Below are 23865 nucleotides of genomic sequence, written 5' to 3'. Positions count from 1 at the left end.
TGAATATTATACAAATTAATCTATTTATGCAATCTGGAGATTACCGTATGGTAGGAGTGATATGCTTGTTACATTTTTCACAATAATATTGTGCTCCGTCGGAGTATGCTGCTGAATGACATTCACAGTCATTGCAATACCAATCATTTGTGCTCTCAATTTTCTTAATCGCGGCATATATAATGAATATTGTATGTTGTAGAAATGAATAAAATGCAAAAAGAAAAATTTGTAGTTACAATTGATTGTTAGATTAATAGTGATAATAACATATGTAAATGTAATACTTTTAAACGTACATACTCACTACTCAGTAACATGTTTTTTTAAATGAGAAATGATTGTACTTGATTTTGTTGTTATTTTTTTAGATAATAATTTATATATAGAAAAAGTAATTAAATTGGTATAGTGTAAACTTTATTTTTATAAAAGGAGAGATTATAGTGTATACTGTTTTTATAACTGAATATAAAACACACTATGTAAGATGCATTAAATACATTTATATAAGAGTTTTTATATTTATTAAATGATAATTAATATACTCGTTAAAAGACCTTTAAGTTGCTGAACTTTTTTATTTCCTTTTTAAATACGATATATATTTTTAAAGATTTTTTTCAATTTATTAAAATTTAAGTTTTTTAAAAAACATTAAATAAGTGTTCCAGCATTTTTTTTACAAAACAATAAAAACGTTTTTTTTTTAAGAATTGAATATAGTAGCTGTTGTTTTAACTGTTGACTATGAATTAATCTTTTTTAAAAATGTTCAAAACGTGTATCAAAATATTTGTTTCCTATTATAACGTTATGAATTTAAAGCAATTAAATTCAATGAAAGAGTATAAGAGTTTATGGTCTAATTAATTGATATTTTATCCTATTATTAATATGTTATTAATTTCCTATAATATGTGATTATTAATTTAGTTTAATAAGTATTTGACTTTGTAGTTAGTGTTTAAAAATCTATAACCCCATGAATTTTTTATTAAAAACACATTTTTGTTTAGTGTAATCCTAACATTATATGTTTATTTACTAATTGCTACTGATGATGACGTTGGTGCTGGTATTTTTCAGTTCGTTGTTTCGCTCTCAGCTAGAGGATTTCGACCAGAGAAGGACTGTGGCTGTGTTTGATACGTCTTATTTTTATGGGCAGTAAATGTACTGTTTTTGGTTTAGTTGCAGAATGACTCACCCAAAACAGTGGTACTCTTTTTCCTTGGTAGGTTTTTATCCCACTGGGTTTTTCCTAACAAGGTTTTAATGAGGCCTTGTCTTGGGTGATGCTCATTGTCATTCTGTGGGTTGGTGGTGGGTTTATTTACTTCTCTGGTTGTTTTTTGGGCCAATATGTTTTTAGACAATTCTTACACTTGTATTGTTCTACCTTGAGTCATTTCTGGCTCAGGTCTTTCTATTAATAATATCCATTTTGCTTTCAAAAAAAAATGTTTATTTACTAATTTAATAATTTATTCATTAATACTAATTTAATAATATAATAGGTAATTGTTTATTTATTTAAAACGTTGAATGAAAATCAATGTCTGTTTTTTTTATTTATAAAAAAGCAATGTCTAATAAATTAAATTAAAAGTGATGAGAACATGCCGATCTGCTTAACCAAATTTTTAATCCTTGTGCTTGGAAAAAGCGTCAGAAACTCATTTTTTTCAGTAACGTTTAATCTTTCAATCACAACGTTCATTACTTGAGTATGAACTGCGTCACACTCAAATAATCTGCGAAGAAACAAAAATTATGTTGTTATCTGTCATCTAAATTTGTTCAAAGTAATATGAAATCCACAGCACATACCTTTTTCTGTAGGACACTGCTTGTGGAATGTCAGGATTGAACATTACTTTAGTGCAGTTTAACCCATCAGTTAGCTTATATTCCCGTGAAAAAAAAATTAGCAATCGATTGTAAGTTTAAGTTTGAACATGTTGATTTATTATATAGAAGTTTATGTTTGTTCGTTGCTCAAAATAATCAATTGTATCTTGATGAATTGTTACTACTCCCAACAATATGATAATAACAACATGTTTGCTGTCTTCTGAATTTAGAAGTGCATCCAATTCGTCGACAAATTGGCCGTATAAAAAACATTTAATTTTTTTGCTGGGAAAAAATTAAATAAAAGTTGTTAATTTTCTTTCGTAGGAATTTAGAGAAATTAATAATATTAATTTGTTATTGATAAGAGCAAACTTACCCTTGAGATTCAATTTCAATGTCTCTGCTCTGCGTATGGACTCAGTTCCGCTCAAATCTGTTGTAATTTCCGACGTGCGTTACTTCACCCATAACATCTGTTTTAATGGTAATGTCAATTCATAGATTAAAATCTCAGTTTAAATTAGAATACGTAAAATTTCATTATGCATTGATTTCATTTTTTGAAAATTCAAATTATTTCTACTTTAACTGTAAGAATAATTTATTTGTATTTATTTTTGGTTAATTTCGTATTCTGATTTAAAGACTCACGTTTAGGGTTATTTCGTATACTATTTGAAGACTTTATAGAGTGATGACATTAATTTTATATATTTTCGTACTGTATATATCACAGAACAAATGGTGAAAAAATATTGAATAAAAACAAATTGTAATTTCTTATGCTGCTGAAATTAAAAAATTTGATTACATACTTTTAAAAAGCTAAAATACAAATTTCATATATTGTCAAACACTTCTTTGTAAACTACGTTCTTGGTAGTTTTTGTCACTTTTTCTTCCTCATCCAACACTAATAATTTAAGTCCTTTTCTTTATCTTACCCTGGAGAGAGCCACGTACAGTTGGCCATGCGTGAAGACCGGGCGAGAAAGATATAGGCTAACGTGGGACAATGACTGACCTTGACTTTTATTTATAGTCATTGCTAAGCATAGACTGATCGGAAATTGACGTCTTTCAAACTTAAACGGGTAACCTGAGTCAGATGGAACCATGTCCATTCTTGGAATGAAAATGTCTTCTCCAATGTTGGTTCATGTTATTACACTGGCCTTTATAACATTTGTTCCAAGATCAGCCAATATTAGCCGCGTCCCATTGCATAAACCGACTGCTTGATCTATATTTCTCAATAGCATTATCGGAGCACCTTCCTTCAATGTTATTTTGTGATTTGGTATTCCTGAGCATGTAATATCATTTAAGAATTCTGTAGTAAACCACTCTGACTGTAGTTTAGTGTCCTCGTCAGACTTGCAAGTGTTATCTGAGCTTAAGTACTCCGTTGTATTACCTGGTAATAAATCAAGAATAAAATAATTAACCTTCTCAACACATTCCAATGTAGGACACAATATGCATCGTTCTTCCAAAAAAAATTCAGTCTTCATGTTCTGCACCAAATTGGGATATGCAAAATCAACCAGGTCAAGAAGTGGATTTTCATTATCCTGTATCAAAAGATCTTCAGGAATTTCAATATCTAATTCACCAGGCTCATTTGATTCGAAATCACCATCTCCGATTTTGAGAATCCAGTCAGCAAATTATTTTATTTTTGTTGCAAGCTCTGGTGATCCTGATGTGCTTAATCTCATGTTTCTAGTGAGCTTTAAAACTTTACAGTGTTTCCAAAGATCAGAAGAATTTATTGTAGCAGATACAATGTCTTGCCTTCCACCTTTTGGAATGACTGGAAGAATTTGTCTAAAGTCACCATCAATAACTACAACCTTAGCGCCAAATGGTTTGTCCATGTTGCTTTCATCTTCCTGTCTCATGATATCGCGCAGAGTCCTATCAAGTGCCTAAAAAAAAATCTTATTTAACATAGGAGCTTCATCCCAAATGATCAATTTGGCACGGATCAGTAAATTTGCCCTTAAGCTACCTTGTTTGATGTTGCAAGTAGTTGTTTCATCAGTCTGCAATTGAATGCAAAATCTAGAATATGTTGTTCTACAACCCGGATACAACAAAGAAGCAATTCCACTTGAAGCAACATTCAGAACAATCATACCCATTGAACGGATGGCTGCAGATAATGTATTCCAGACAAAAGTTTTGCCAGTTTCTCCATATCCATACAAAAAGAAAAATCTGCCACTATCAAACAACACCGATTGCATTATGTTGTCATATACACCCTTCTGTTTTGTTGTCATCATTGTTAGATAGGATGTATGTTTATTTGTCATTTCTTCTTTGTTGTAGCCACATCATCAAAAATTGGATAGGGCAGACAACTATGTTCTTTTAGAGATTTGTCATTTCTTTGAAGTATTTTCTCTATCTCAGCCAAACATAAATTTTGCAACTGGTCATCTTCAATATTTAGTCCTGAAAAAATTGTAAAAGTTGATTTTTAATTGCCCATGAAACAATTTATCATTAATCCATTTTAAAATTAGTAGCTGTGTGTAAATATTAGTTCAGTAAAAAGTAATGTAGTAAAAAATTAATACATAGGTATATTTAAATTTTTTTAATGAATGAGATATAGTGTTTATTCTTTATAGCATTGTGTAAAAATCAATGAATAAAAATCAAAGTATTTAAAATACCGTCCCTAACGTTACCATATTTATAAAAAAGGAAATGAATATGTTTTTATTAATTGAGTAACATCAATTTATTAAAAACCAAGCTATTAGTGTTTTTAGTTTTTTACCTTTTTTTTTGAAAGTAAATTGATTATTTTTTGTTTTGTTTTTATCATTTAATATATATTAATGTTTTTACTAACATTAAATGACAATCAACTATAAACGCGGTTTTTCTAAATAAAAAATATAGCGGTTAATATGTATTTATAATTTTGAATTAAAATCATTAAAATATGAGTATTAAAATCCTTTTTTTAAGCGTTAAAGAATATTCAAAATTAAAGTTTTGATCATTGACTAACATTAATGTATTTTAAACACAATAAATAGGTGTTGAAAATACATTTCTTTTTAATGAACGGAAGTTTTTTGTTAGCTTTTTATTATTATTTGACTAATAATTAATTATTTTTAAGATCATTAAATAGGTGTATTAATGTTTTTTATCATTGACTAAAATTTGAATGTTGTAAATCAAATTAATTTAATGTATACGTAATTTTGTTGAATATATATATATACATATTAATGTATTTACTAACATTAAATGACAATCAATTATAAACGCGGTTTTTTTAAATGTAATCAATAAAGGAGTTAATGTGTATTTATAATTTTGAATTAAAATCATTAAAAATGATATTTAAAACCGTTTTTTTAAACGTAACAGAATATTCGAAATTAAAGTTTTGATCATTAACTAATATTAATGTTTTTTTAAAGTCAACATTAATGTATTTTAAACACATTAAATAGGTGTGTAAAATTCATTTATTTTTAAGGAACAGATTTTTTGTAGTTAATGTTTTTGTTATTAATTGACTAATAATTAATGAATTTTTAAACCATTAATTAGGTGTACTAATGTTTTTATCATTTACTAAAATTTGAATTTTATAAAAAAATTAAAGCAAATGAAATTATAATTTTTCAAAACCCTGGTATTTGAAGTCGTCTTCTTCTTTCATGCAAGATTCCATCAGCAAGTAACCTCCATGTAACATTCCAAACCAAGTCTGGTATACTCATTGTGCACATGAATAGCAAAGTAGCGAATAACCGTCTTAATTGGTGACCAGAACCTAGCTTGCTTGATTCCTTAATTGCATCTATGAACTCCTTGTCATCAGCTAGCAATCCCAAAGCATAACATGCATCTCGGAATGTTTCAAATAATTGCCCATGAAATGTCTTCACATCATTGAAACTCGTACATCCTTTCTGAATAGTGAGGAATAGTCTCATGTAGAAAATTTCTCCGCAACCAAGAGGGATATAAGTCAACCTTCCAATTGCGAAACCTTGTTTCCTGAGTTTCCATAACCTTGCATCATGGTCGTAAACGAACATTTGAGGAAATTTTGCGTATGTTAGATTTCGACCAGCTGGATATTTTTTGTTTGCTTCAAACCATGCTAAAAACATGGTATCAAGAGTCTCACTTCGTTCAACAACCCTATCTATTCTTTCATAATCCCTAAAGGTAATTGACTGCTCATTAGGTAGATGAAAGGCTAGCCTATGAATTGGGGGCCACTTGTCATGAATATAGAATTGGAAAATTCTCCACACTGCTTCACATGGAGATAAGTACCTATAGTCATAATACTGCTTTATCTCATCTACAACCTCGTCTTCGTTTGTGTCTTTTCCATGATTAGAAATTTCAATAGAAACTCGATCAGGACCCTTGTTCACATACTTGAACAAATATTTTATTGCATTTGATTTATTGCAATATTCAACGTTGATATGGGTCTGATACCTCATAAGAAGTTGTGGGTTGTAAGGCATAACATATATGTTATCCAAATTGACCCATTTTTTGCTTATAGTTATTCTAGTTTGCCTTCGCTCGTACTTTGGATACCCATCCTCGTCAATCCTTGTTGCATCTTCGTAGTCCTTTGGGAAAAATTTCTTACAACGCCGAACTTTCATACATGGAGATGACTTGTTTGCTAAACCGCATGGTCCGTGCAACATAAAATTTGAAACAACATTTGATAATGAAGGATACAATGTAGGGTCTGATAACTCTACTGATATAATTTTGTCAATGTCGCTCCCTGTTCTCAATTTTGCACCCTCTGACAACCATATCAAGATATGAGCATGAGGTAGCCCTCGTTTTTGAAACTCAACTATACACATACCTGTAACAAATTGACTAATTAATTTATTTTTATAATTAAATACGTGAAAGCAATAAGTACATACAAATTATTTGAAGAATAAGTTTATTAATAAATTAGAAATAGAAATTTAAAATTATAATTCTGTGTTGACATTAATGCGCATCGTTTCTTCATCTTACTATTGAATTTTAATAATTAGCATTAAAAAAATTAATATAATTAAGTGGGTTATATAAGGAAATTGAAGGAAATAAATAATTAATTTCGAATAGTGATTTTCTTAAATAGATAGCTAATGAATTTTATAAGTAATTAATTATTAAAAACATTTTTTTATTTTAAAAATGGTAATTATTTTAAAACAAAAAAATACGGGATTCACGTCATTAATTTTTTTTATATAAGGAATTAGAAGGAATTAATCAATTAATTTTGAATAATAATTTCCTAAAATAAATAGTCAATGCATTAAATTGTAATTAATTATTTTAAATGAGGTTTTAAAAAAAACAAATATAGCATTTAATGTCTTTTATGAGTTGACTACAAATTAATACAATTAAGTTGTTTATATAAGGAAATTGAAGGAAATAAATAATTAATTTCGATTAGTAATTTCCTTAAATAGATAGCTAATGATTTTAAAAAGTAATTAATTATTTAAAACATTTTTTTTCATTTTAAAATGTAAATTATTTTAAAACAAAGAAAATGTGATTCACGTCATCCATTTTTTATATAAGGAATTAATAAATTAATTTAGAATAATTATTTCCTTAAATAAATAGTTAATGCATTAAAATGTAATTAATTATTTTAAATGAGTTTTTTTAAAGTCGCGAAATAAGCATTAATTTCATATAGAATTTAACGTCTTTTATGAGTTGACTACAAATTAATATAATTAAGTGGTTTATATAAGGAAATTGAAGGAAATAAATAAATAATTTCAAAAATTAATTTACTTAAATAGATAGCTAATGAATTTAAAAAGTAATTAATTATTTAAAACATTTTTTTCATTTAAAAATGGAAATTATTTTAAAACAAAGAAAACGTGATTCACGTCATTAAATTTTTTTATAAGGAATTAGAATGGATTAATCAATTAATTTAGAATAATAATTTCCATAAATAAATAGTTAATGCATTAAAATGTAATTAATTATATTTTACTATAAATAAGTCAAGAATTAAAAAGCAATTAAGACTAATTAAATAATAAAACTGATAATGGAAGAGTTATTGCTCAATTTTGACAAACAATTAATTCAATATCAATGTTTTCAAATTTGAATAATTATCAATTGTTTTGCGAAATCAAAAATTTAAAATTTGAATCACTAACCAATGTCGTTATTAATTTTGCTATAAATAAGGAAATGAATTGAATACATTTAAAATCCATTAAATAGCAATAATGTCGTGTTCTATTTTACTATAAATAAGTCAAGAATTAAAAAAGCAATTAAGACTAATTAAATAATAAAACTGATAATGGAAGAGTTATTGCTCAATTTTGACTAACAATTAATTTAATATCAATGTTTTCAAATTTGAATAATTGTTAATTGTTTTGACGAAATCAAAAATTTGATATTTCAATCACTAACCAATGTCGTCATTAATTTTTCTACAAATAAGGAAATGAATTGAATACAATTAAAATTGATTAAATAACAATAATTTTGTGTTTTATTTTACTATAAATAACTCAAGAATGAAAAAGCAATTAAGACTAAAATATGTGATTTATACTTTTACAACGAAATTGGTGAGATCTGCACATTATAGCTTCGAAACGCCGCATATTGCCATAAACATCACAATCCGAAATTTCAAACATTAGAGGGCATTGTTCCTTTCTGTCGTGATATCTCGTCAGTTTTACTTTGCCCTGTGGAGTAAAAGTTATGGTAGCAAATGCAAATTGATCAGCAAAATTGTAAGTCACTTAAACCTCCATTAGTGAGTTCTGCACATTACAACTTCCAAAACGATATCAAGATCTAGGAAGATACATAAAAAACAAAATTAAAAGAACATCAAAGAGATCGAATGAGGAACTGAAAAAAAAAAATGAAATTTAAAAAAAAATCTCCAAGATCCATTGTTATGAAAACTGCAAAACCTGAAAATAAATAAAATGGAAACACATAAACCGGAAACGAAAAAATGTATACGAATATGTGAAAACATCAGAAAAAACGATGGTAACACAATGTAAGTGAGATCGATCGTCAGAAAAAAATAGAAATGAAACACAACAACATGAAAATAGATTAAGGAGAACATGTATGGAAATAATGATTAGAAAAATGTCTTTCAATCATGAAGAATAGTGAGAAGCTGCAAAAAAAACAGAGGAAGAGAGAACTGTGATGATGTAACGCCCCAATTTCTCAACTGAGGAGTCACATTAGTTACCTAACAAAATCTAAGGACTATTTCGTAATCTTAAGAAAACACAATATATTTTTTCCCTTTTCGAAACAGCTGAACATAATTGAATATATAACATAGACTTTATTCAACAACCCGTTCCCGACATATAATAATAGCGTCTTACAATATCGTAAGCAGGTTTCCAAAATAAGTACGCTCACTGAAACAGTGGCGAAGATAAGGTTTAAACAACAGAGTTTTCAGATGGAGAAAAGAAACTCAGACATAGTCCACCAAAAGGAAGAAGCAACCGCTTCATCCACCTTTACACGACCGCCCACGGTCACGGTCTCCAACTCGAACGGCTAAGCTTCAGCGGAAGGCTCACCATCGCCTAATAGCGTTAAGCGCCCAAACAACAAGTAGCAAATAGAAAGGGTTAACTCCATGCAATTACCATGTATGAAAGAGAAAATCATGCTATTCAAATTTAATTACCTAGCATGGTAGATAAACCAGCAACATAACTAAACTCATATATCAACAACTTAACATATGACATCAAATCAGATATCAAAAACCTCAACAATATAATCTCAATTCAGATATCGACAACCTCAACAACACAACATCAAATCAGATATCAACAATATCAATCAAATAATAACGTCTCGCAAGACGGGACAACCAGGCGAACACAATCACCTGACCGCCACTTATTCGTCACACAAGACGGGACAACCAGGCGAACCCAATCACCTGACAGCCACTTATTGCGCCACACAAGGCGGGACAACCAGGCGAACCCAATCACCTGACAGCCACTTATTGCGTCACACAAGGCAGGACAATGATAGGACCACACCTCCTCCTCGCCACTTAACGTCTCACAAGACGGGACAACCAGGTGAACACAATCACCTGACCGCCACTTATTGCACCACACAAGGCGGGACAACCGGGTGAACACAATCACCTCATTGCCGCTTATCGCCACACAAGGCAGGACAACCAGGTGAACACAATCACCTGACCGTCGCATATACGTCACACAAGACGGGACAATGATAGGACCACACCTCCTCATTGCCACTTGGGTAATTCAAACCACATGTTATTCATATTTCCAACAAGCATAACTCAATTCAATTGCATACCAACACAGTTCAATGACAGAAACCAGTAAACGACCGAAGCCTCTCAGAAAACGGAGACACACGTCTCAATAAGTTTACTCGGCCGAAGCCTTCAGAAAACGTTTGGCAAAAGCCTCAGAAACAGTCAATATAAGCAAGCATACAACATTGCAAGCATAATAATCATAATCCAATGCCAATCAATATAAACATCTTCATCTCAAACGCATGCAGTGCGATAAAAGCATGCAGGACTCAAAGACACTCTAAAACCGAGTTACCCTTACCTTCGTGAGTAGAAGTTGGGCATGGAAGTTGTGAACCTCGAGGCCTACGCGTAGCAACGATCAAGCAAGAATCGGAAAAAAACTCTTCCTCCTTTCTCCCTCAAGCTCACCCACAACCAACAAAGAAAATGAAAAGAAAAAGAAAAGAAAGACCAGAGAACGTGGTCTGCAGAAGAAGAAGAAAGAAAATGAAGGTGTGATTTTTCTTAGTTTATGAAGTCCTATATATAGGTAATTGAAAACGCGAGAAAATGATTATTTCGCGATTCCGATTTTTCCTACTGATTCCAACGTATTTTAGACACGATATTCTTCCCGCTGAATCTTCTATTTCTTCAAAGAAATATCAGTATGATTTTTGGTTTTCGAGGCTTGTTTTTAATGTTTACCGGCTTTAAAATGCACTTTATGATTTTGACCTCGGATGCAGAAACTTCCTTCTGAAGAAAGATTTGGAACGTCGATTAGAGTGAGCGTACGCGTGTGGAATCTTCATCTGAAGCTCCGAATAGAAAAAGTCTTCCTCGACCGTTCATTTTAGGGTTCTTGAACTATCAGGGTTTTAGTTTCGGCAAACTTCCGATGATTGGAATCGGACGTTCGTAGATCCTAGAGTTTCGCCTCGAACGATTGTGATATATGGAAAAAGAGAAGTTCTAACATTTCTCTGAAGATTTTTGGACTAAATTCTTACAGTGTTCCAAGGGTGGAAGATTGTTGGAAATTTTATTCCCATAATGTTCCAAGGGTGGAACATAGTTTGATTTCCTAAGGTTCTTGTCCTAGGTTTTAAAACGGATATTAGTCGTGCTATAACTTAAATCGACTTCGATACAATCCTTTGACTTTTCCTGAACTTTCTCCTTCATAAATTTATTTCATTTGGTAAACTCTTGTTCAGGTTTCCCTTCACGATACATCGAAATTATTCGTGAATAAGAAATTTCACTAATTTATTCTAAGCTAAAAACTTGGGTCTTACAATACTACCCCCCAAAAAGAAAGTTTCGTCCTCGAAACTTGGTGTCAGAGGAACTCGGGAGTGTCATTCCCTCACATAACATTTTCTAAGCTATCCTCAAGGTCTCGTTTGCCCTTAGGTTCTTGGTGACTCTCTCACAAATAATAACCTCCAGTCTGCAATTCAATGCTAGAACTTTCCGTCCTTAACCTTGTCACTCCCATGTCAATCAAATCCTTAGTTTACTATCCAAAGTTTGACAGTCTCCAGGTTTTATCCACTTAGGACAAGAATTCTCAGACTTAAAGTCTACTACATCTTTAATAAGTTTGGACCTCTATTATCCCTTCGCTCTCTCACACTCCTCCTTGCAAAAGATACTATCCTACTCCTGGAACTCATACGACCTCTCATCAGAATCCGTCTCTTAACTTCTATTCCTTCTACTGTTATATCCTTATGAAACAAGGATAGATACTATCAGGTCGAACGGTAATTCTGTCACATCTAGCTTTAACCACGTCACACAAGCTAAGTCTATAACAGAATGTGTAGCACCATAATTAAATAGTACGATAAGGGAATTACCCGGGATCTCGCGGGTACCGCGGATTAGACCCTCGTCTTTATCAACTTCAGTTCCACTAATGAAGTTGACCCTTCCACCAGCAGTAGGCCTTCTTGCCCCAGCAACATTTGCAGCAACCTCAACTTTAGGAATCCTGCACTCTACGGCAGTGTGACCTGGCTTGTTGCAGTTCCAGCACAACAGAGGACCTTCAGTACAGCGATTAGCAAAATGCCCCTTTTTGTTGCACCTAAAGCAAGTCACATCCTCTCGGCTCACCGAAAGAGGTCTCTGTCCAGTCCCATCCCCGCCCGAGGGATAAAAAGTCCCAGAAGCTGCTCCCTCACCCTGGGAACGGAGGTATAGCTTCTTCTGATAGTGCTTGCCCTTGTCATTTCTTCCTTGGTTAGTCCTTGTCGGACCTCCACTTCCTTGGTTAGACTTGTTCAGACCTTGGTACTTTTCCCTTGCGTTATCAATGGCCTCGATTCCCTTAGTCTTCTCCACCAGCACTTGGTAGCGGTTAAGCCCTAGCGGTTGCACCGCCCTCTGCAGCTCATAACTCAGTCCATCAATGAAGCGCTCACACATATAGCCTTCATCTATATGTCCTCTAAAGTAGCGGAAGTGTTTAGCCAACGACTCCAACTTTGCAGCATACTCAGTAACGGTCATGCCTCCTTGACGGAGTCTCAGAAATTGTGCTTCCTTAGCAGCTCTGGCAATATCAGGAAAGTACTTGTCCAGAAAAGCTCCCCGGAAACACTCCCAAGTGATAGCTTGATGGTCAGCTTCCATTATAGCCCTAGCCCCGCGCCACCAATACTCAGCTTCACCGGTTAGCAGATAGGTCGCATAATCCACTTTCATTTCTGCAGTGGTACGCAAAAAGGTGAAGATCTTCTCCAACTCTTGGAGCCATAAGTCAGCTTCTTCCGGATCGAAGCCTCCAGAGAACTTCGGTGGATCCTGACGTTTGAAATCATTTAGACCCCTAGTCTGAGCAGCAGCCCACTCGCGTTCCTCACGCTGCACCCGGCGAGCATTCTCTTCCGCTTGGTTTTGTGCAGTCACAATAGCAGCAGCAGCAGCACATTGAGCTTCAGCTTCCTCCCTTGTGGCAGTGTTAGTAACTTGTTGTGCCATAAGGGCAGTCAGATTAGCAATAGCTTGCTCCATCGGATTCATGTTGTCTGAACCTTGAGTCTCGTCCAGTTGTGGAAACCTCCTGTTCCTGTTTTCATGAACAGTCAAAGACCACAACAGATACTCAGGCCAGAACAACACGAGGCTCTATAATGACTAACTATGTATATACTTATATCAAATGTATAATTAACGATAATTAGCATAAGGTTATTCACCTACAAACAACCTTCAAAAATAATCTACATAAGCAGTAATCAAGCACACTCTTCCTCCGATTAACACCCCATCAATCGGTCTCAGAGTTCAAACATCTTAAGCAGACACTCTACCCAAAAGCTCTGGTTTTCTAGACCAAAGCTCTGATACCACAATTGTAACGCCCCAATTTCTCAACTGAGGAGTCACATTAGTTACCTAACAAAATCTAAGGACTATTTCGTAATCTTAAGAAAACACAATATATTTTTTCCCTTTTCGAAACAGCTGAACATAATTGAATATATAACATAGACTTTATTCAACAACCCGTTCCCGACATATAATAATAGTGTCTTACAATATCGTAAGCAGGTTTCCAAAATAAGTACGCTCACTGAAACAGTGGCGAAGATAAGGTTTAAACAACAGAGTTTTCAGATGGAGAAAAGAAACTCAGACATAGTCCACCAAAAGGAAGAAGCAACCGCTTCATCCACCTTTACACGACCGCCCACGGTCACGGTCTCCAACTCGAACGGCTAAGCTTCAGCGGAAGGCTCACCATCGCCTAATAGCGTTAAGCGCCCAAACAACAAGTAGCAAATAGAAAGGGTTAACTCCATGCAATTACCATGTATGAAAGAGAAAATCATGCTATTCAAATTTAATTACCTAGCATGGTAGATAAACCAGCAACATAACTAAACTCATATATCAACAACTTAACATATGACATCAAATCAGATATCAAAAACCTCAACAATATAATCTCAATTCAGATATCGACAACCTCAACAACACAACATCAAATCAGATATCAACAATATCAATCAAACAATAACGTCTCGCAAGACGGGACAACCAGGCGAACACAATCACCTGACCGCCACTTATTCGTCACACAAGACGGGACAACCAGGCGAACCCAATCACCTGACAGCCACTTATTGCGCCACACAAGGCGGGACAACCAGGCGAACCCAATCACCTGACAGCCACTTATTGCGTCACACAAGGCGGGACAATGATAGGACCACACCTCCTCCTCGCCACTTAACGTCTCACAAGACGGGACAACCAGGTGAACACAATCACCTGACCGCCACTTATTACACCACACAAGGCGGGACAACCGGGTGAACACAATCACCTCATTGCCGCTTATCGCCACACAAGGCAGGACAACCAGGTGAACACAATCACCTGACCGCCGCATATACGTCACACAAGACGGGACAATGATAGGACCACACCTCCTCATTGCCACTTGGGTAATTCAAACCACATGTTATTCATATTTCCAACAAGCATAACTCAATTCAATTGCATACCAACACAGTTCAATGACAGAAACCAGTAAACGGCCGAAGCCTCTCAGAAAACGGAGACACACGTCTCAATAAGTTTACTCGGCCGAAGCCTTCAGAAAACGTTTGGCAAAAGCCTCAGAAACAGTCAATATAAGCAAGCATACAACATTGCAAGCATAATAATCATAATCCAATGCCAATCAATATAAACATCTTCATCTCAAACGCATGCAGTGCGATAAAAGCATGCAGGACTCAAAGACACTCTAAAACCGAGTTACCCTTACCTTCGTGAGTAGAAGTTGGGCATGGAAGTTGTGAACCTCGAGGCCTACGCGTAGCAACGAACAGAGCAACGATCAGGCAAGAACCGGAAAAAAAACTCTTCCTCCTTTCTCCCTCAAGCTCACCCACAACCAACAAAGAAAATGAAAAGAAAAAGAAAAGAAAGACCAGAGAACGTGGTCTGCAGAAGAAGAAGAAAGAAAATGAAGGTGTGATTTTTCTTAGTTTCTGAAGTCCTATATATAGGAAATTGAAAACGCGAGAAAATGATTATTTCGCGATTCCGATTTTTCCTACTGATTCCAACGTATTTTAGACACGATATTCTTCCCGCTGAATCTTCTATTTCTTCAAAGAAATATCAGTATGATTTTTGGTTTTCGAGGCTTGTTTTTAATGTTTACCGGCTTTAAAATGCACTTTATGCACTTTATGATTTTGACCTCGGATGCAGAAACTTCCTTCTGAAGAAAGATTTGGAACGTCGATTAGAGTGGGCGTATGCGTGTGGAATCTTCATCTGAAGCTCCGAATATAAAAAGTCTTCCTCGACCGTTCATTTTAGGGTTCTTGAACTATCAGGGTTTTAGTTTCGGCAAACTTCCGATGATTGGAATCGGACGTTCGTAGATCCTAGAGTTTCGCCTCGAAACGATTGTGATATATGGAAAAAGAGAAGTTCTAACATTTCTCTGAAGATTTTTGGACTAAATTCCTACAGTGTTCCAAGGGTGGAAGATTGTTGGAAATTTTATTCCCATAGTGTTCCAAGGGTGGAACATAGTTTGATTTCCTAAGGTTCTTGTCCTAGGTTTTAAAATGGATATTAGTCGTGCTATAACTTAAATCGACTTCGATACAATCCTTTGACTTTTCATGAACTTTCTCCTTCATAAATTTATTTCATTTGGTAAACTCTTGTTCAGGTTTCCCTTCACGATACATCGAAATTATTCGTGAATAAGAAATTTCACTAATTTATTCTAAGCTAAAAACTTGGGTCTTACAGATGACAGTGATAAAATGATGGAGAGAGAAAGAAAAAATTGGAGAGTCTTATATATGGTTTTTAAGAAATTGATAAACACCATGTACAACTTGTAGTCCCAAACCTTGATCTGGTAATCATCACCTGCAATTGAAAAAACGCTCAACTTGTTAATAGTTAACGAAAAAGGTTCAGATCTAACTGGTCGATTAAATGAAAAATGAGGATGAATACCGAGAATCAATGGCCGAAGACCAAGAAATGTTGAGAGTTGTGAAAATAAGATGATGGAGAGAGATTCAAATTATGGAGAGATGAATGATGAATTAGAGTCTTATATAAGCTTTTTAATAGAGGGTAGTGTAGGTTAAGAAGAAGGGTGTACATTAATAGGAAAGGAGGAATGAATGCCATGTAGGATTTTTATTGAATTTAGCCAATCATTAGATGCCACGCACGCGATGACTGGACCTAGAAAAACCCCTGAATGTATATATTATGGATTAGAGATGTTAGTTTTATTTAGATTATATGAATTATGTATTTATCGAATGTTCTGCTCTTTAAAAATGTTGGATTTTTCTATTTTTTTTATAACTTTTCACATTTTTAGAATATTTTTTGTGCATATTTTCAAATAATTTTTTTTCATTTCAAATCCGATCATCCGAACCGAATCAATCCGATTGAGATCGGATTGGTTTGGTTCGGGTTTAGAAGTAAAAATCATGAAATCCGAACCAACCCAAACCGAACATGTTTGTTTGGTTCGGACATTTAAACACCCTAAATTCGAACCAATCCGGTCCGATTACACCCCTAGTTTGAACAAAAATATATAAGACATTGTTCCATAGTTGACATTGATTAGTTTTTATTGATTCACAGCCAAATTAGTAATTACAAACTATTTTATTTCCACTTTTTTTCCTATTTATTTATTTTATTTTATCACATTTATTTGTTATTTTTCTATATTTTATTCGAGTTTCGATTTATTCACACCATACTTCTCGTTTATTTCATTTTCACTCACTTTCTTTTCTTATTTTATCACATCACACATTCTTTCCCCCTCTCCTATTTCTATCTCTCTTACGCTCTGTTTGGTAGAGAAGAGAGAAATAGAGAAGAGAGAGTAGAGAAGAGAGAAGATGAGTAGAGAGAAATATGTAAGAAATAGAGTGGATTTATAGGTTGTTTGGTATGATATAAATAGATGAGAGATGGAGAAGAGAGAGTAAGGTGGAATGTATGAAATGTCTTTTTTATCCTGAATTTAAAAATATTAAAAACTGAATGACTAGAGTGGTGTAATTGTTTAATGCAATGGTATATTTGACAATTAATGGTCTGCAGCCCAAATCTTCCCCAAATCTTCTCAATTTGGAGAGATGAAAAAAGGTAGGTGGGACCCACAATTTATATCTCTCTCTACTCTCTCTTGTTGATACCAAACACAGGTAGAATCACTTTCTCTTTGCTAACTCCATCTGCAACATCTCTCTCTTGCCTATTTCTCGCCTAACAAACAAAGCGTTAATGTAGTTTGGATTAAAGTATGAATGAAACATTTGAAGGAATTGTATTCCATGAATATTATTGATGAGCAAACACTCTATTTATACAATTACATAGTTGACTAATAATAAAATCCAAATAAATCTAAACCTGATTACATGCGTAATTACATTGGTAAATAAATAAAGAATATTCTAATCTTATATTCTAACAACATTTACCATTTTATTCACATCTATCAGACTCTCACTAGTGTGATGGAAATTGTGTGAGAAGTGGTGATCCAAACTTTTCACTGATATTTCTTTACGAATTCCACAAGAATAACGATTTATCTACACTTCACTTTATTTTTTCCATTTCACTTTCACTAACCTTCTCTTTCAATCCCTCTTTATATTTTTATCACATATTTCATTTCTCATTATTATCTTCATATATCTCAAAAATAGGTGGAAATGTGATTGGTTGGTAAACAAAACTTCATTCATTCCACATAGCCCATCGCATCCCCCATACTAACTACCCCAATAAAAACATGACACATCATTTAAAATGTACACATCAATTTTCACAGTTTTTTCATTTGATTAACGACGTTAAATGCCTCTCTCTCTTGCACGAAACATTTTCTTTCTGAAGGGCAATCATCGAACAACACGGTTCGTCTGTTCCATTAATCCACTCAAATCTGTGGTACTTTTTTCTGATGTTTCCCAGATCTGAGTTTTTTAGACGAAGAAAAAACGAGAAATCAAAGCCCCCAATTCAACGTTCTCGTGTGCACATTTGCTTCTCCTCTCCATTCATGCGAAATCCATCCCCAATCCACGAAGGAGATGCATACCCGCGCCCAGATCTGTTTTTTTATGTATGTCTTTGCCTTTGACATTTCTCTTCTCTTTCCCCTGCTCTTTAATTTGTCTCTCTTCTCCTCATCCTTCTGTTGCTTTCCCACACAGCATAGTCGATGGGTTTTGATAGCCTCTGTAAGATATGTTTTGGTAAATGGAAAAAACTTACAATGGAACTCACAATGGAAAATATTTTGTATCCTGGTGCTATTTTGCGGAATTGAGAGGATACAAAATTGGAATAATAGGACGAAAGTTACAGAGAAGTAACATATCTTTCCCAAAACTTCCTAAAAGGAGGCTTGGAGAGAATCACGATTGTGATAGAATGGCAATAGAAGCATAGTCTCTAGACCAGATCTGCGTTGTGCCACCGCTTGCTCAATCAACCATCGAAGGAAGGAAGACAGTAAACGGAGAGCTTTAAAAGAAATAACGGTGTTAAATAGTGATGTGGATATTTAATTGACGTGTCTAATTCTGATAGGCGGGACAGAGAGGGAGACACAGAATTAAGACAGGTGATTTTGACTCCTACCCCAAACTCAACACTCAGAGCATTAATTTATGTAAATCACAGATTTTGTCTGATCACAGATTTAGGAAAATCCATAGATTAAGATACTTAATCACACTTTAAATTAACATTAGTTTTGCTCTTTAGTCTTTAGAACAACTCTGCAACTGTCGGTGTCACCGCGTCGAACACAATCTACTGAAAAGTGCGAGATCACAATCTATAGACTTCGAGCTGCGTTCTGATTTCACCAAAGCTTCAATCTTTTGAACTCAAAGAACAAAACCCATGATCGCAATTTTTTGATCTCATTCTAGATCGATAACCACATGCCCCATTCTTCCTCCTAAACCCTCTTCACTCTGTTCCTCTTCAAACCAGAACAGACACAAAAATGGCACCAACTACAGTTCAAGACTTCTTCAAAGAGAGAAAATACCCATTCATTTTCACTCTCTTAGCCTTGTTCATCTGTGTCTTGCTCCTCCTCTTCACCAACACTGCCTCCAACACCTTTGTTTTCTACTCTAATGTCATTCAGCAACCACCCCTTAACCCTTCCCCTGTATCCACAGACTCTGCTTCAAACCCTGAAGAGAATGAGCAAAATCCACCACCAAGTGTGACCAATATCACAGAGGAGGCTGTTGGTGATGTGAGTATTGATTGGAAGCTATGTAGTGATCATGTGACGGTTGATTATATACCATGTTTAGATAATGCTAAGGCGATTAAGGCTTTGAAGTCAAGGAGGCACATGGAGCATAGGGAAAGGCATTGTCCTGATACTGGTCTGAACTGTTTGCTGCCCCTTCCTAAAGGGTATAGAGTTCGAGTTCCGTGGCCTAAGAGCAGGGACATGGTGAGATTGTTACTTTGGTAAGAAGTTTTTATGGTTTGTAATGGATGCATGTGGTTGTGTTAAGGCTGTTTCAGTTTCATTTGATTAATGAAATTAGCCCTTTGCCTTGCAAATATCTGAGAATCAATTGGTGGTTTCGCTATCGTTGCTGCATTTTATCATCAATGCACTTAAGGTTCCAATTTGTTAAAATTGTGTTAATAGGTTGAATCATGAATGTGATAGATGCACCTGCTGTGCATTCAGATTTTTTGTTGTCTAATGAATAATGAATCCATCTCCATGAATAATGAATCCATCTCCATGAATAATGAATCCATCTCCATTGCAATTTTGCAGCATATAAAGGAAATGTATTATATATTGAATCCTTTTAAATCTTTTTATGTTTTTTTTGTGGATTTGTTTACTTTGCATATGAGCTTTGGAAAGTGATGCAAAATTACCATGGTAGTTTTATGTTTTGAAGTTAATTCAGCAAAAGTTTATAATCTTCTTAACAAAGTACTGGTATCCTGCATGTGTTAGACACTTATACTTGGTAATCAGTTACATGTTTGCATCACATTGAGTAAAATGCTGTACTATTCACAATTGTACCTGTATTCTGAAGAGGTTTTGCTTTGTGATTGGTTACATATCTGAATTCTTCTTATATACTCATGAAAGAGATTGTGATTATTACTAGTTGAATATATGACTGGCATATTATCTAGTCATGAAAACATCGGTGATGGAGTTTTATGTTTCTTTTTTCTTTGAAGATTTGGTATGATAATGTCCCTTATCCAAAGCTAGTTGAGTACAAGAAGGACCAACACTGGGTTGTGAAGTCTGGAGAATATCTAGTCTTTCCAGGAGGTGGTACTCAATTCAAAGATGGAGTTGATCAATATATCAAGTTCATACAGAAGGTATACTGCCATATGGCTTCACATAATTTACCTTAATTAAGATATGTGCATTAGTCACGTTTATTCATGTATGACTAATAAAGATTTGGAGAGCCTGCTATAGAATATTCCTTTAACAATGCATCCAAGAACCAAGGCATTTCAAACCAGCCACCATAAAATGTGAAAACTCTATTTTACATTGCACACATATTGATATTATATGAATACATCATGAAGAGATATTGTCTCATCTGATATAAGTTAATGAGATTCTGTTAAATTTTCTTTTCATGAGTACTACACAATGTTCCATCTTGACTTGTGCATGACTTAAACTATTACCTTATACATGTTTATAAGATAGTTGACTGCTTACTTTGATTTATGGTTTACTGGATTTTTTTGTTTTACACCAGACATTTCCAGCAATTAAATGGGGAAAGCATGTCAGGGTTGTTCTGGATGTTGGCTGTGGTGTTGCTAGCTTTGGTGGCTATCTGCTTGACAAAAATGTTATTACCATGTCATTTGCCCCCAAGGATGAACATGAAGCTCAGATACAATTTGCTCTCGAGCGAGGAATTCCTGCAACTCTTTCTGTCATTGGAACGCAAAAATTGACTTTTCCTGACAATGGGTTTGATATGATCCATTGTGCACGGTGCAGGGTTCATTGGGATGCAGATGGTACTTATCTTCTTTTCTAATTTCTATATCAGGAATCTCTGATACATATGTTCATTCACAAATGTGGTTCACAACTCCAGGTGGTAAACCGTTATACGAACTCAATAGGATTCTCAGACCTGGCGGTTTCTTTGCATGGTCTGCAACACCAGTTTATCGTGACGATGAAAGAGATCAGAAAGTATGGAATGGTTGTTCTCTTTCTCTCATCCACACTGTGTATATGCATCATTGTCTTGTTAAAAGCTTTTTATCTTCATTGACAATATATCTTATTTGATACATGGAGATGTTGGATTTTAATATGGTTGTCTTCTAATCCCTTGTGTTAATTTTTCAAACTGCAGCCATGGTAGCTATAACAAAAGCTATGTGCTGGAAGGTTGTGGCTAAGGCTCATGATTCCTCTGGAATTGGGCTTGTCATATACCAGAAGCCTACCTCATCTTCTTGTTATGAGAAACGTAAAGAGAAAGATCCACCTTTATGTCAAAATAAGGATGGGAAAAATAGCTCATGGTATATTTTCATTCTTTCTTTGTTGACATTTATATTTCCACCAATATGAAAGAAAGGAACTAGGAAAGATCCCAAAAAAATGGACCAGGGAAAATGTGTGGAGTTGTGGACCATTTCAAAGCAATAGTAGCCTTATCATGTTCAGTTTAGTTAGATCTCATTTGGATGTGGACCAAAGAACACTTACTGGAGCCTATCCAATTCAATAAGTGAACTTTAGTCTGTATCCAAACAAGAACATTACTGCCTTTGCTGATTATTTTTCTCTCTGCATGATTTTGTTTAGGTATGCCAGACTCAGTAGTTGCCTTAATCCTCTTCCAGTTGATGGTATGGGCAACCTACAGAGCTGGCCCAAGCCTTGGCCTCAAAGGCTTACCAGTAAGCCCCCCAGCTTACCTACTGATTCAGATGCCATCAATAACTTCTTCAAGGATAGCAAGGTCTGGTCTGAGTTGGTGCCAGATGTTTATGTGAATGCTCTTCCTATTAAGTGGTCGAGTATCCGAAATGTTATGGACATGAATGCTGGTTATGGAGGGTAAAGTATACTTAGTTAAAGATTTGTTGTTCTTTCCTGCCATTTTTTCCCCTTACATTAGTGCAAGTTTGGAAATCCTTCTACAATTGATTCTGAAGTCAAATTCAGAATCAACTCTAAGGAGAAGCATATATGAGTAGCTTCTGGATTTCAGAATTGGTTCTGAGGAAAAAGAAGATGATTCAAACATGCTACTAGTTGATTTATCCTGCAAATCTATGTATAGCTTTGTAGACATCAATCTTCTCAAAAATTTGCATTTACGTTATGTTATTGCTTCAAAAACAAATTGGCTAGTTTAGCCCAAGTTTCTATGGAACTGATTCCAAAGGGTGTTGTTTTCAGATTTGCTGCAGCTCTGATTGATCTACCAGTCTGGGTGATGAATGTAGTACCAATTGATGTGCCAGATACTCTTTCTATTATAATGGACAGGGGATTAATAGGAATGTATCATGATTGGTGCGAGTCCTTTAATACCTATCCTCGCACATATGATCTCCTTCATTCTAGCCATCTTTTCAAATATCTTGAGCAAAGGTATGCTTATTGAACAAATTAATACCTATAAGATCATGTTCTTTCTCCTATCATTATTATTATTCTAGACCTCATGTTCAATCTACATGTAGTATCTCTGTGTGAAGATTTGTTTTGACAGTTAGTGATCTTTGTCAGGTGTGACCTTCTGGATGTGGTTGTGGAGATAGATCGCATCTTGAGACCAGATGGATATCTTCTGGTTCATGATTCCATGGAAATGCTAAGCAAGCTCAGTCCAATCTTGCATTCCCTTCACTGGTCAGTAACGTTGCATCAAAATCAGTTTCTTGTTGGCAGGAAGAGTTTCTGGCGTCCTGAGCTTTTGAAACTGAATGCATAGAAGCTGTTTAGCATGATGCATTGTTTAATCACACCCACGTTTCAGTGTATTATGGATAAAATTTTAGAGCGAAAAGTTAAACTTTACGAAAGGAATTTTTAGTCGACAGACAATCTTGTCCGAGTGTAAAATCTGTTAAAAGTAGTAAAAACACAAAATTTGGTTCCCTTTTTTGATATAGTTTTGTTCATGTTTTTTCCTTGCAACACAAGCTGCATGGACTCAGACAACAGGGCAAAAACCATTTTGCAAATTAAACAATTTAGGGCATGCTTGGTTTCTATTTTCATTTTTCAGTTTAAATTACAAAAATTTGATATTGTTCTAATTTTGTTTCCTTTTTTTTTAAACCATGTTCCCTGTTTTCAATCCGATGAAAACCTACAATGAAGTCGAAATTGCGGTGGACTAATTTCTGTTAGCTTTTGCGACTTTTGACCATAAATTTGGTCTCATCGTTGTATTCCAATGCGTATTTAACATGCATAATAAGATTATGACAAGTAGAGGAAAGCTTGCAGATGAGCAGGTTCAGATTCAAGCATTGTTCTGTTCAAGGCCTTGATGTCATCCTTCCATTGCATGTTTGTG

At 34.4% G+C, this 23865-nt stretch overlaps 2 protein-coding genes and 1 pseudogene across 2 annotated transcripts; 1 reads left to right on the top strand and 2 right to left on the bottom strand.

Moving 5' to 3' along the window:
- Positions 1-2699: 2699 nt before the first annotated feature.
- On the bottom strand, positions 2700-3764 carry LOC130723815 (uncharacterized; annotated as a pseudogene).
- Positions 3765-5519: 1755 nt separating this feature from the next.
- On the bottom strand, positions 5520-6743 carry LOC130723720 (uncharacterized). Its single transcript, XM_057574881.1, has one exon. The coding sequence runs from the start codon at positions 6741-6743 to the stop codon at positions 5520-5522; it is 1224 nt and encodes a 407-aa protein (XP_057430864.1).
- A 12281-nt stretch (positions 6744-19024) lies between these two features.
- LOC130733558 (probable methyltransferase PMT23) lies at positions 19025-23452 on the top strand. Its single transcript, XM_057585782.1, has 8 exons — positions 19025-19748; positions 20513-20662; positions 21061-21331; positions 21412-21522; positions 21679-21850; positions 22137-22391; positions 22737-22931; positions 23070-23452. The coding sequence occupies exons 1-8, from the start codon at positions 19281-19283 to the stop codon at positions 23272-23274; spliced, it is 1827 nt and encodes a 608-aa protein (XP_057441765.1). The 5' UTR covers positions 19025-19280; the 3' UTR covers positions 23275-23452.
- Positions 23453-23865: the final 413 nt, after the last annotated feature.

The sequence above is a fragment of the Lotus japonicus genome, chromosome 1 (assembly GCF_012489685.1).
Source record: "Lotus japonicus ecotype B-129 chromosome 1, LjGifu_v1.2".
NCBI lineage: Eukaryota > Viridiplantae > Streptophyta > Magnoliopsida > Fabales > Fabaceae > Lotus > Lotus japonicus.
Note: the sequence above shows the minus strand (reverse complement) of the source record. Positions and strands in the feature narration are given on the sequence as shown.

What these genes read in the sequence shown, in the direction of transcription:
- LOC130733558 (XM_057585782.1), top strand. Translation starts at nt 19,281, where the DNA reads ATGGCACCAACTACAGTTCAAGACTTCTTCAAAGAGAGAAAATACCCA. An exon ending in ATATCAAGTTCATACAGAAG is followed by an intron (nt 20,663 to 21,060) that starts GTATACTGCCAT and finishes GTTTTACACCAG; the next exon opens with ACATTTCCAGCAATTAAATG. An exon ending in GGTTCATTGGGATGCAGATG is followed by an intron (nt 21,332 to 21,411) that starts GTACTTATCTTC and finishes TCACAACTCCAG; the next exon opens with GTGGTAAACCGTTATACGAA.
- LOC130723720 (XM_057574881.1), bottom strand. Translation starts at nt 6,743, where the DNA reads ATGTGTATAGTTGAGTTTCAAAAACGAGGGCTACCTCATGCTCATATC.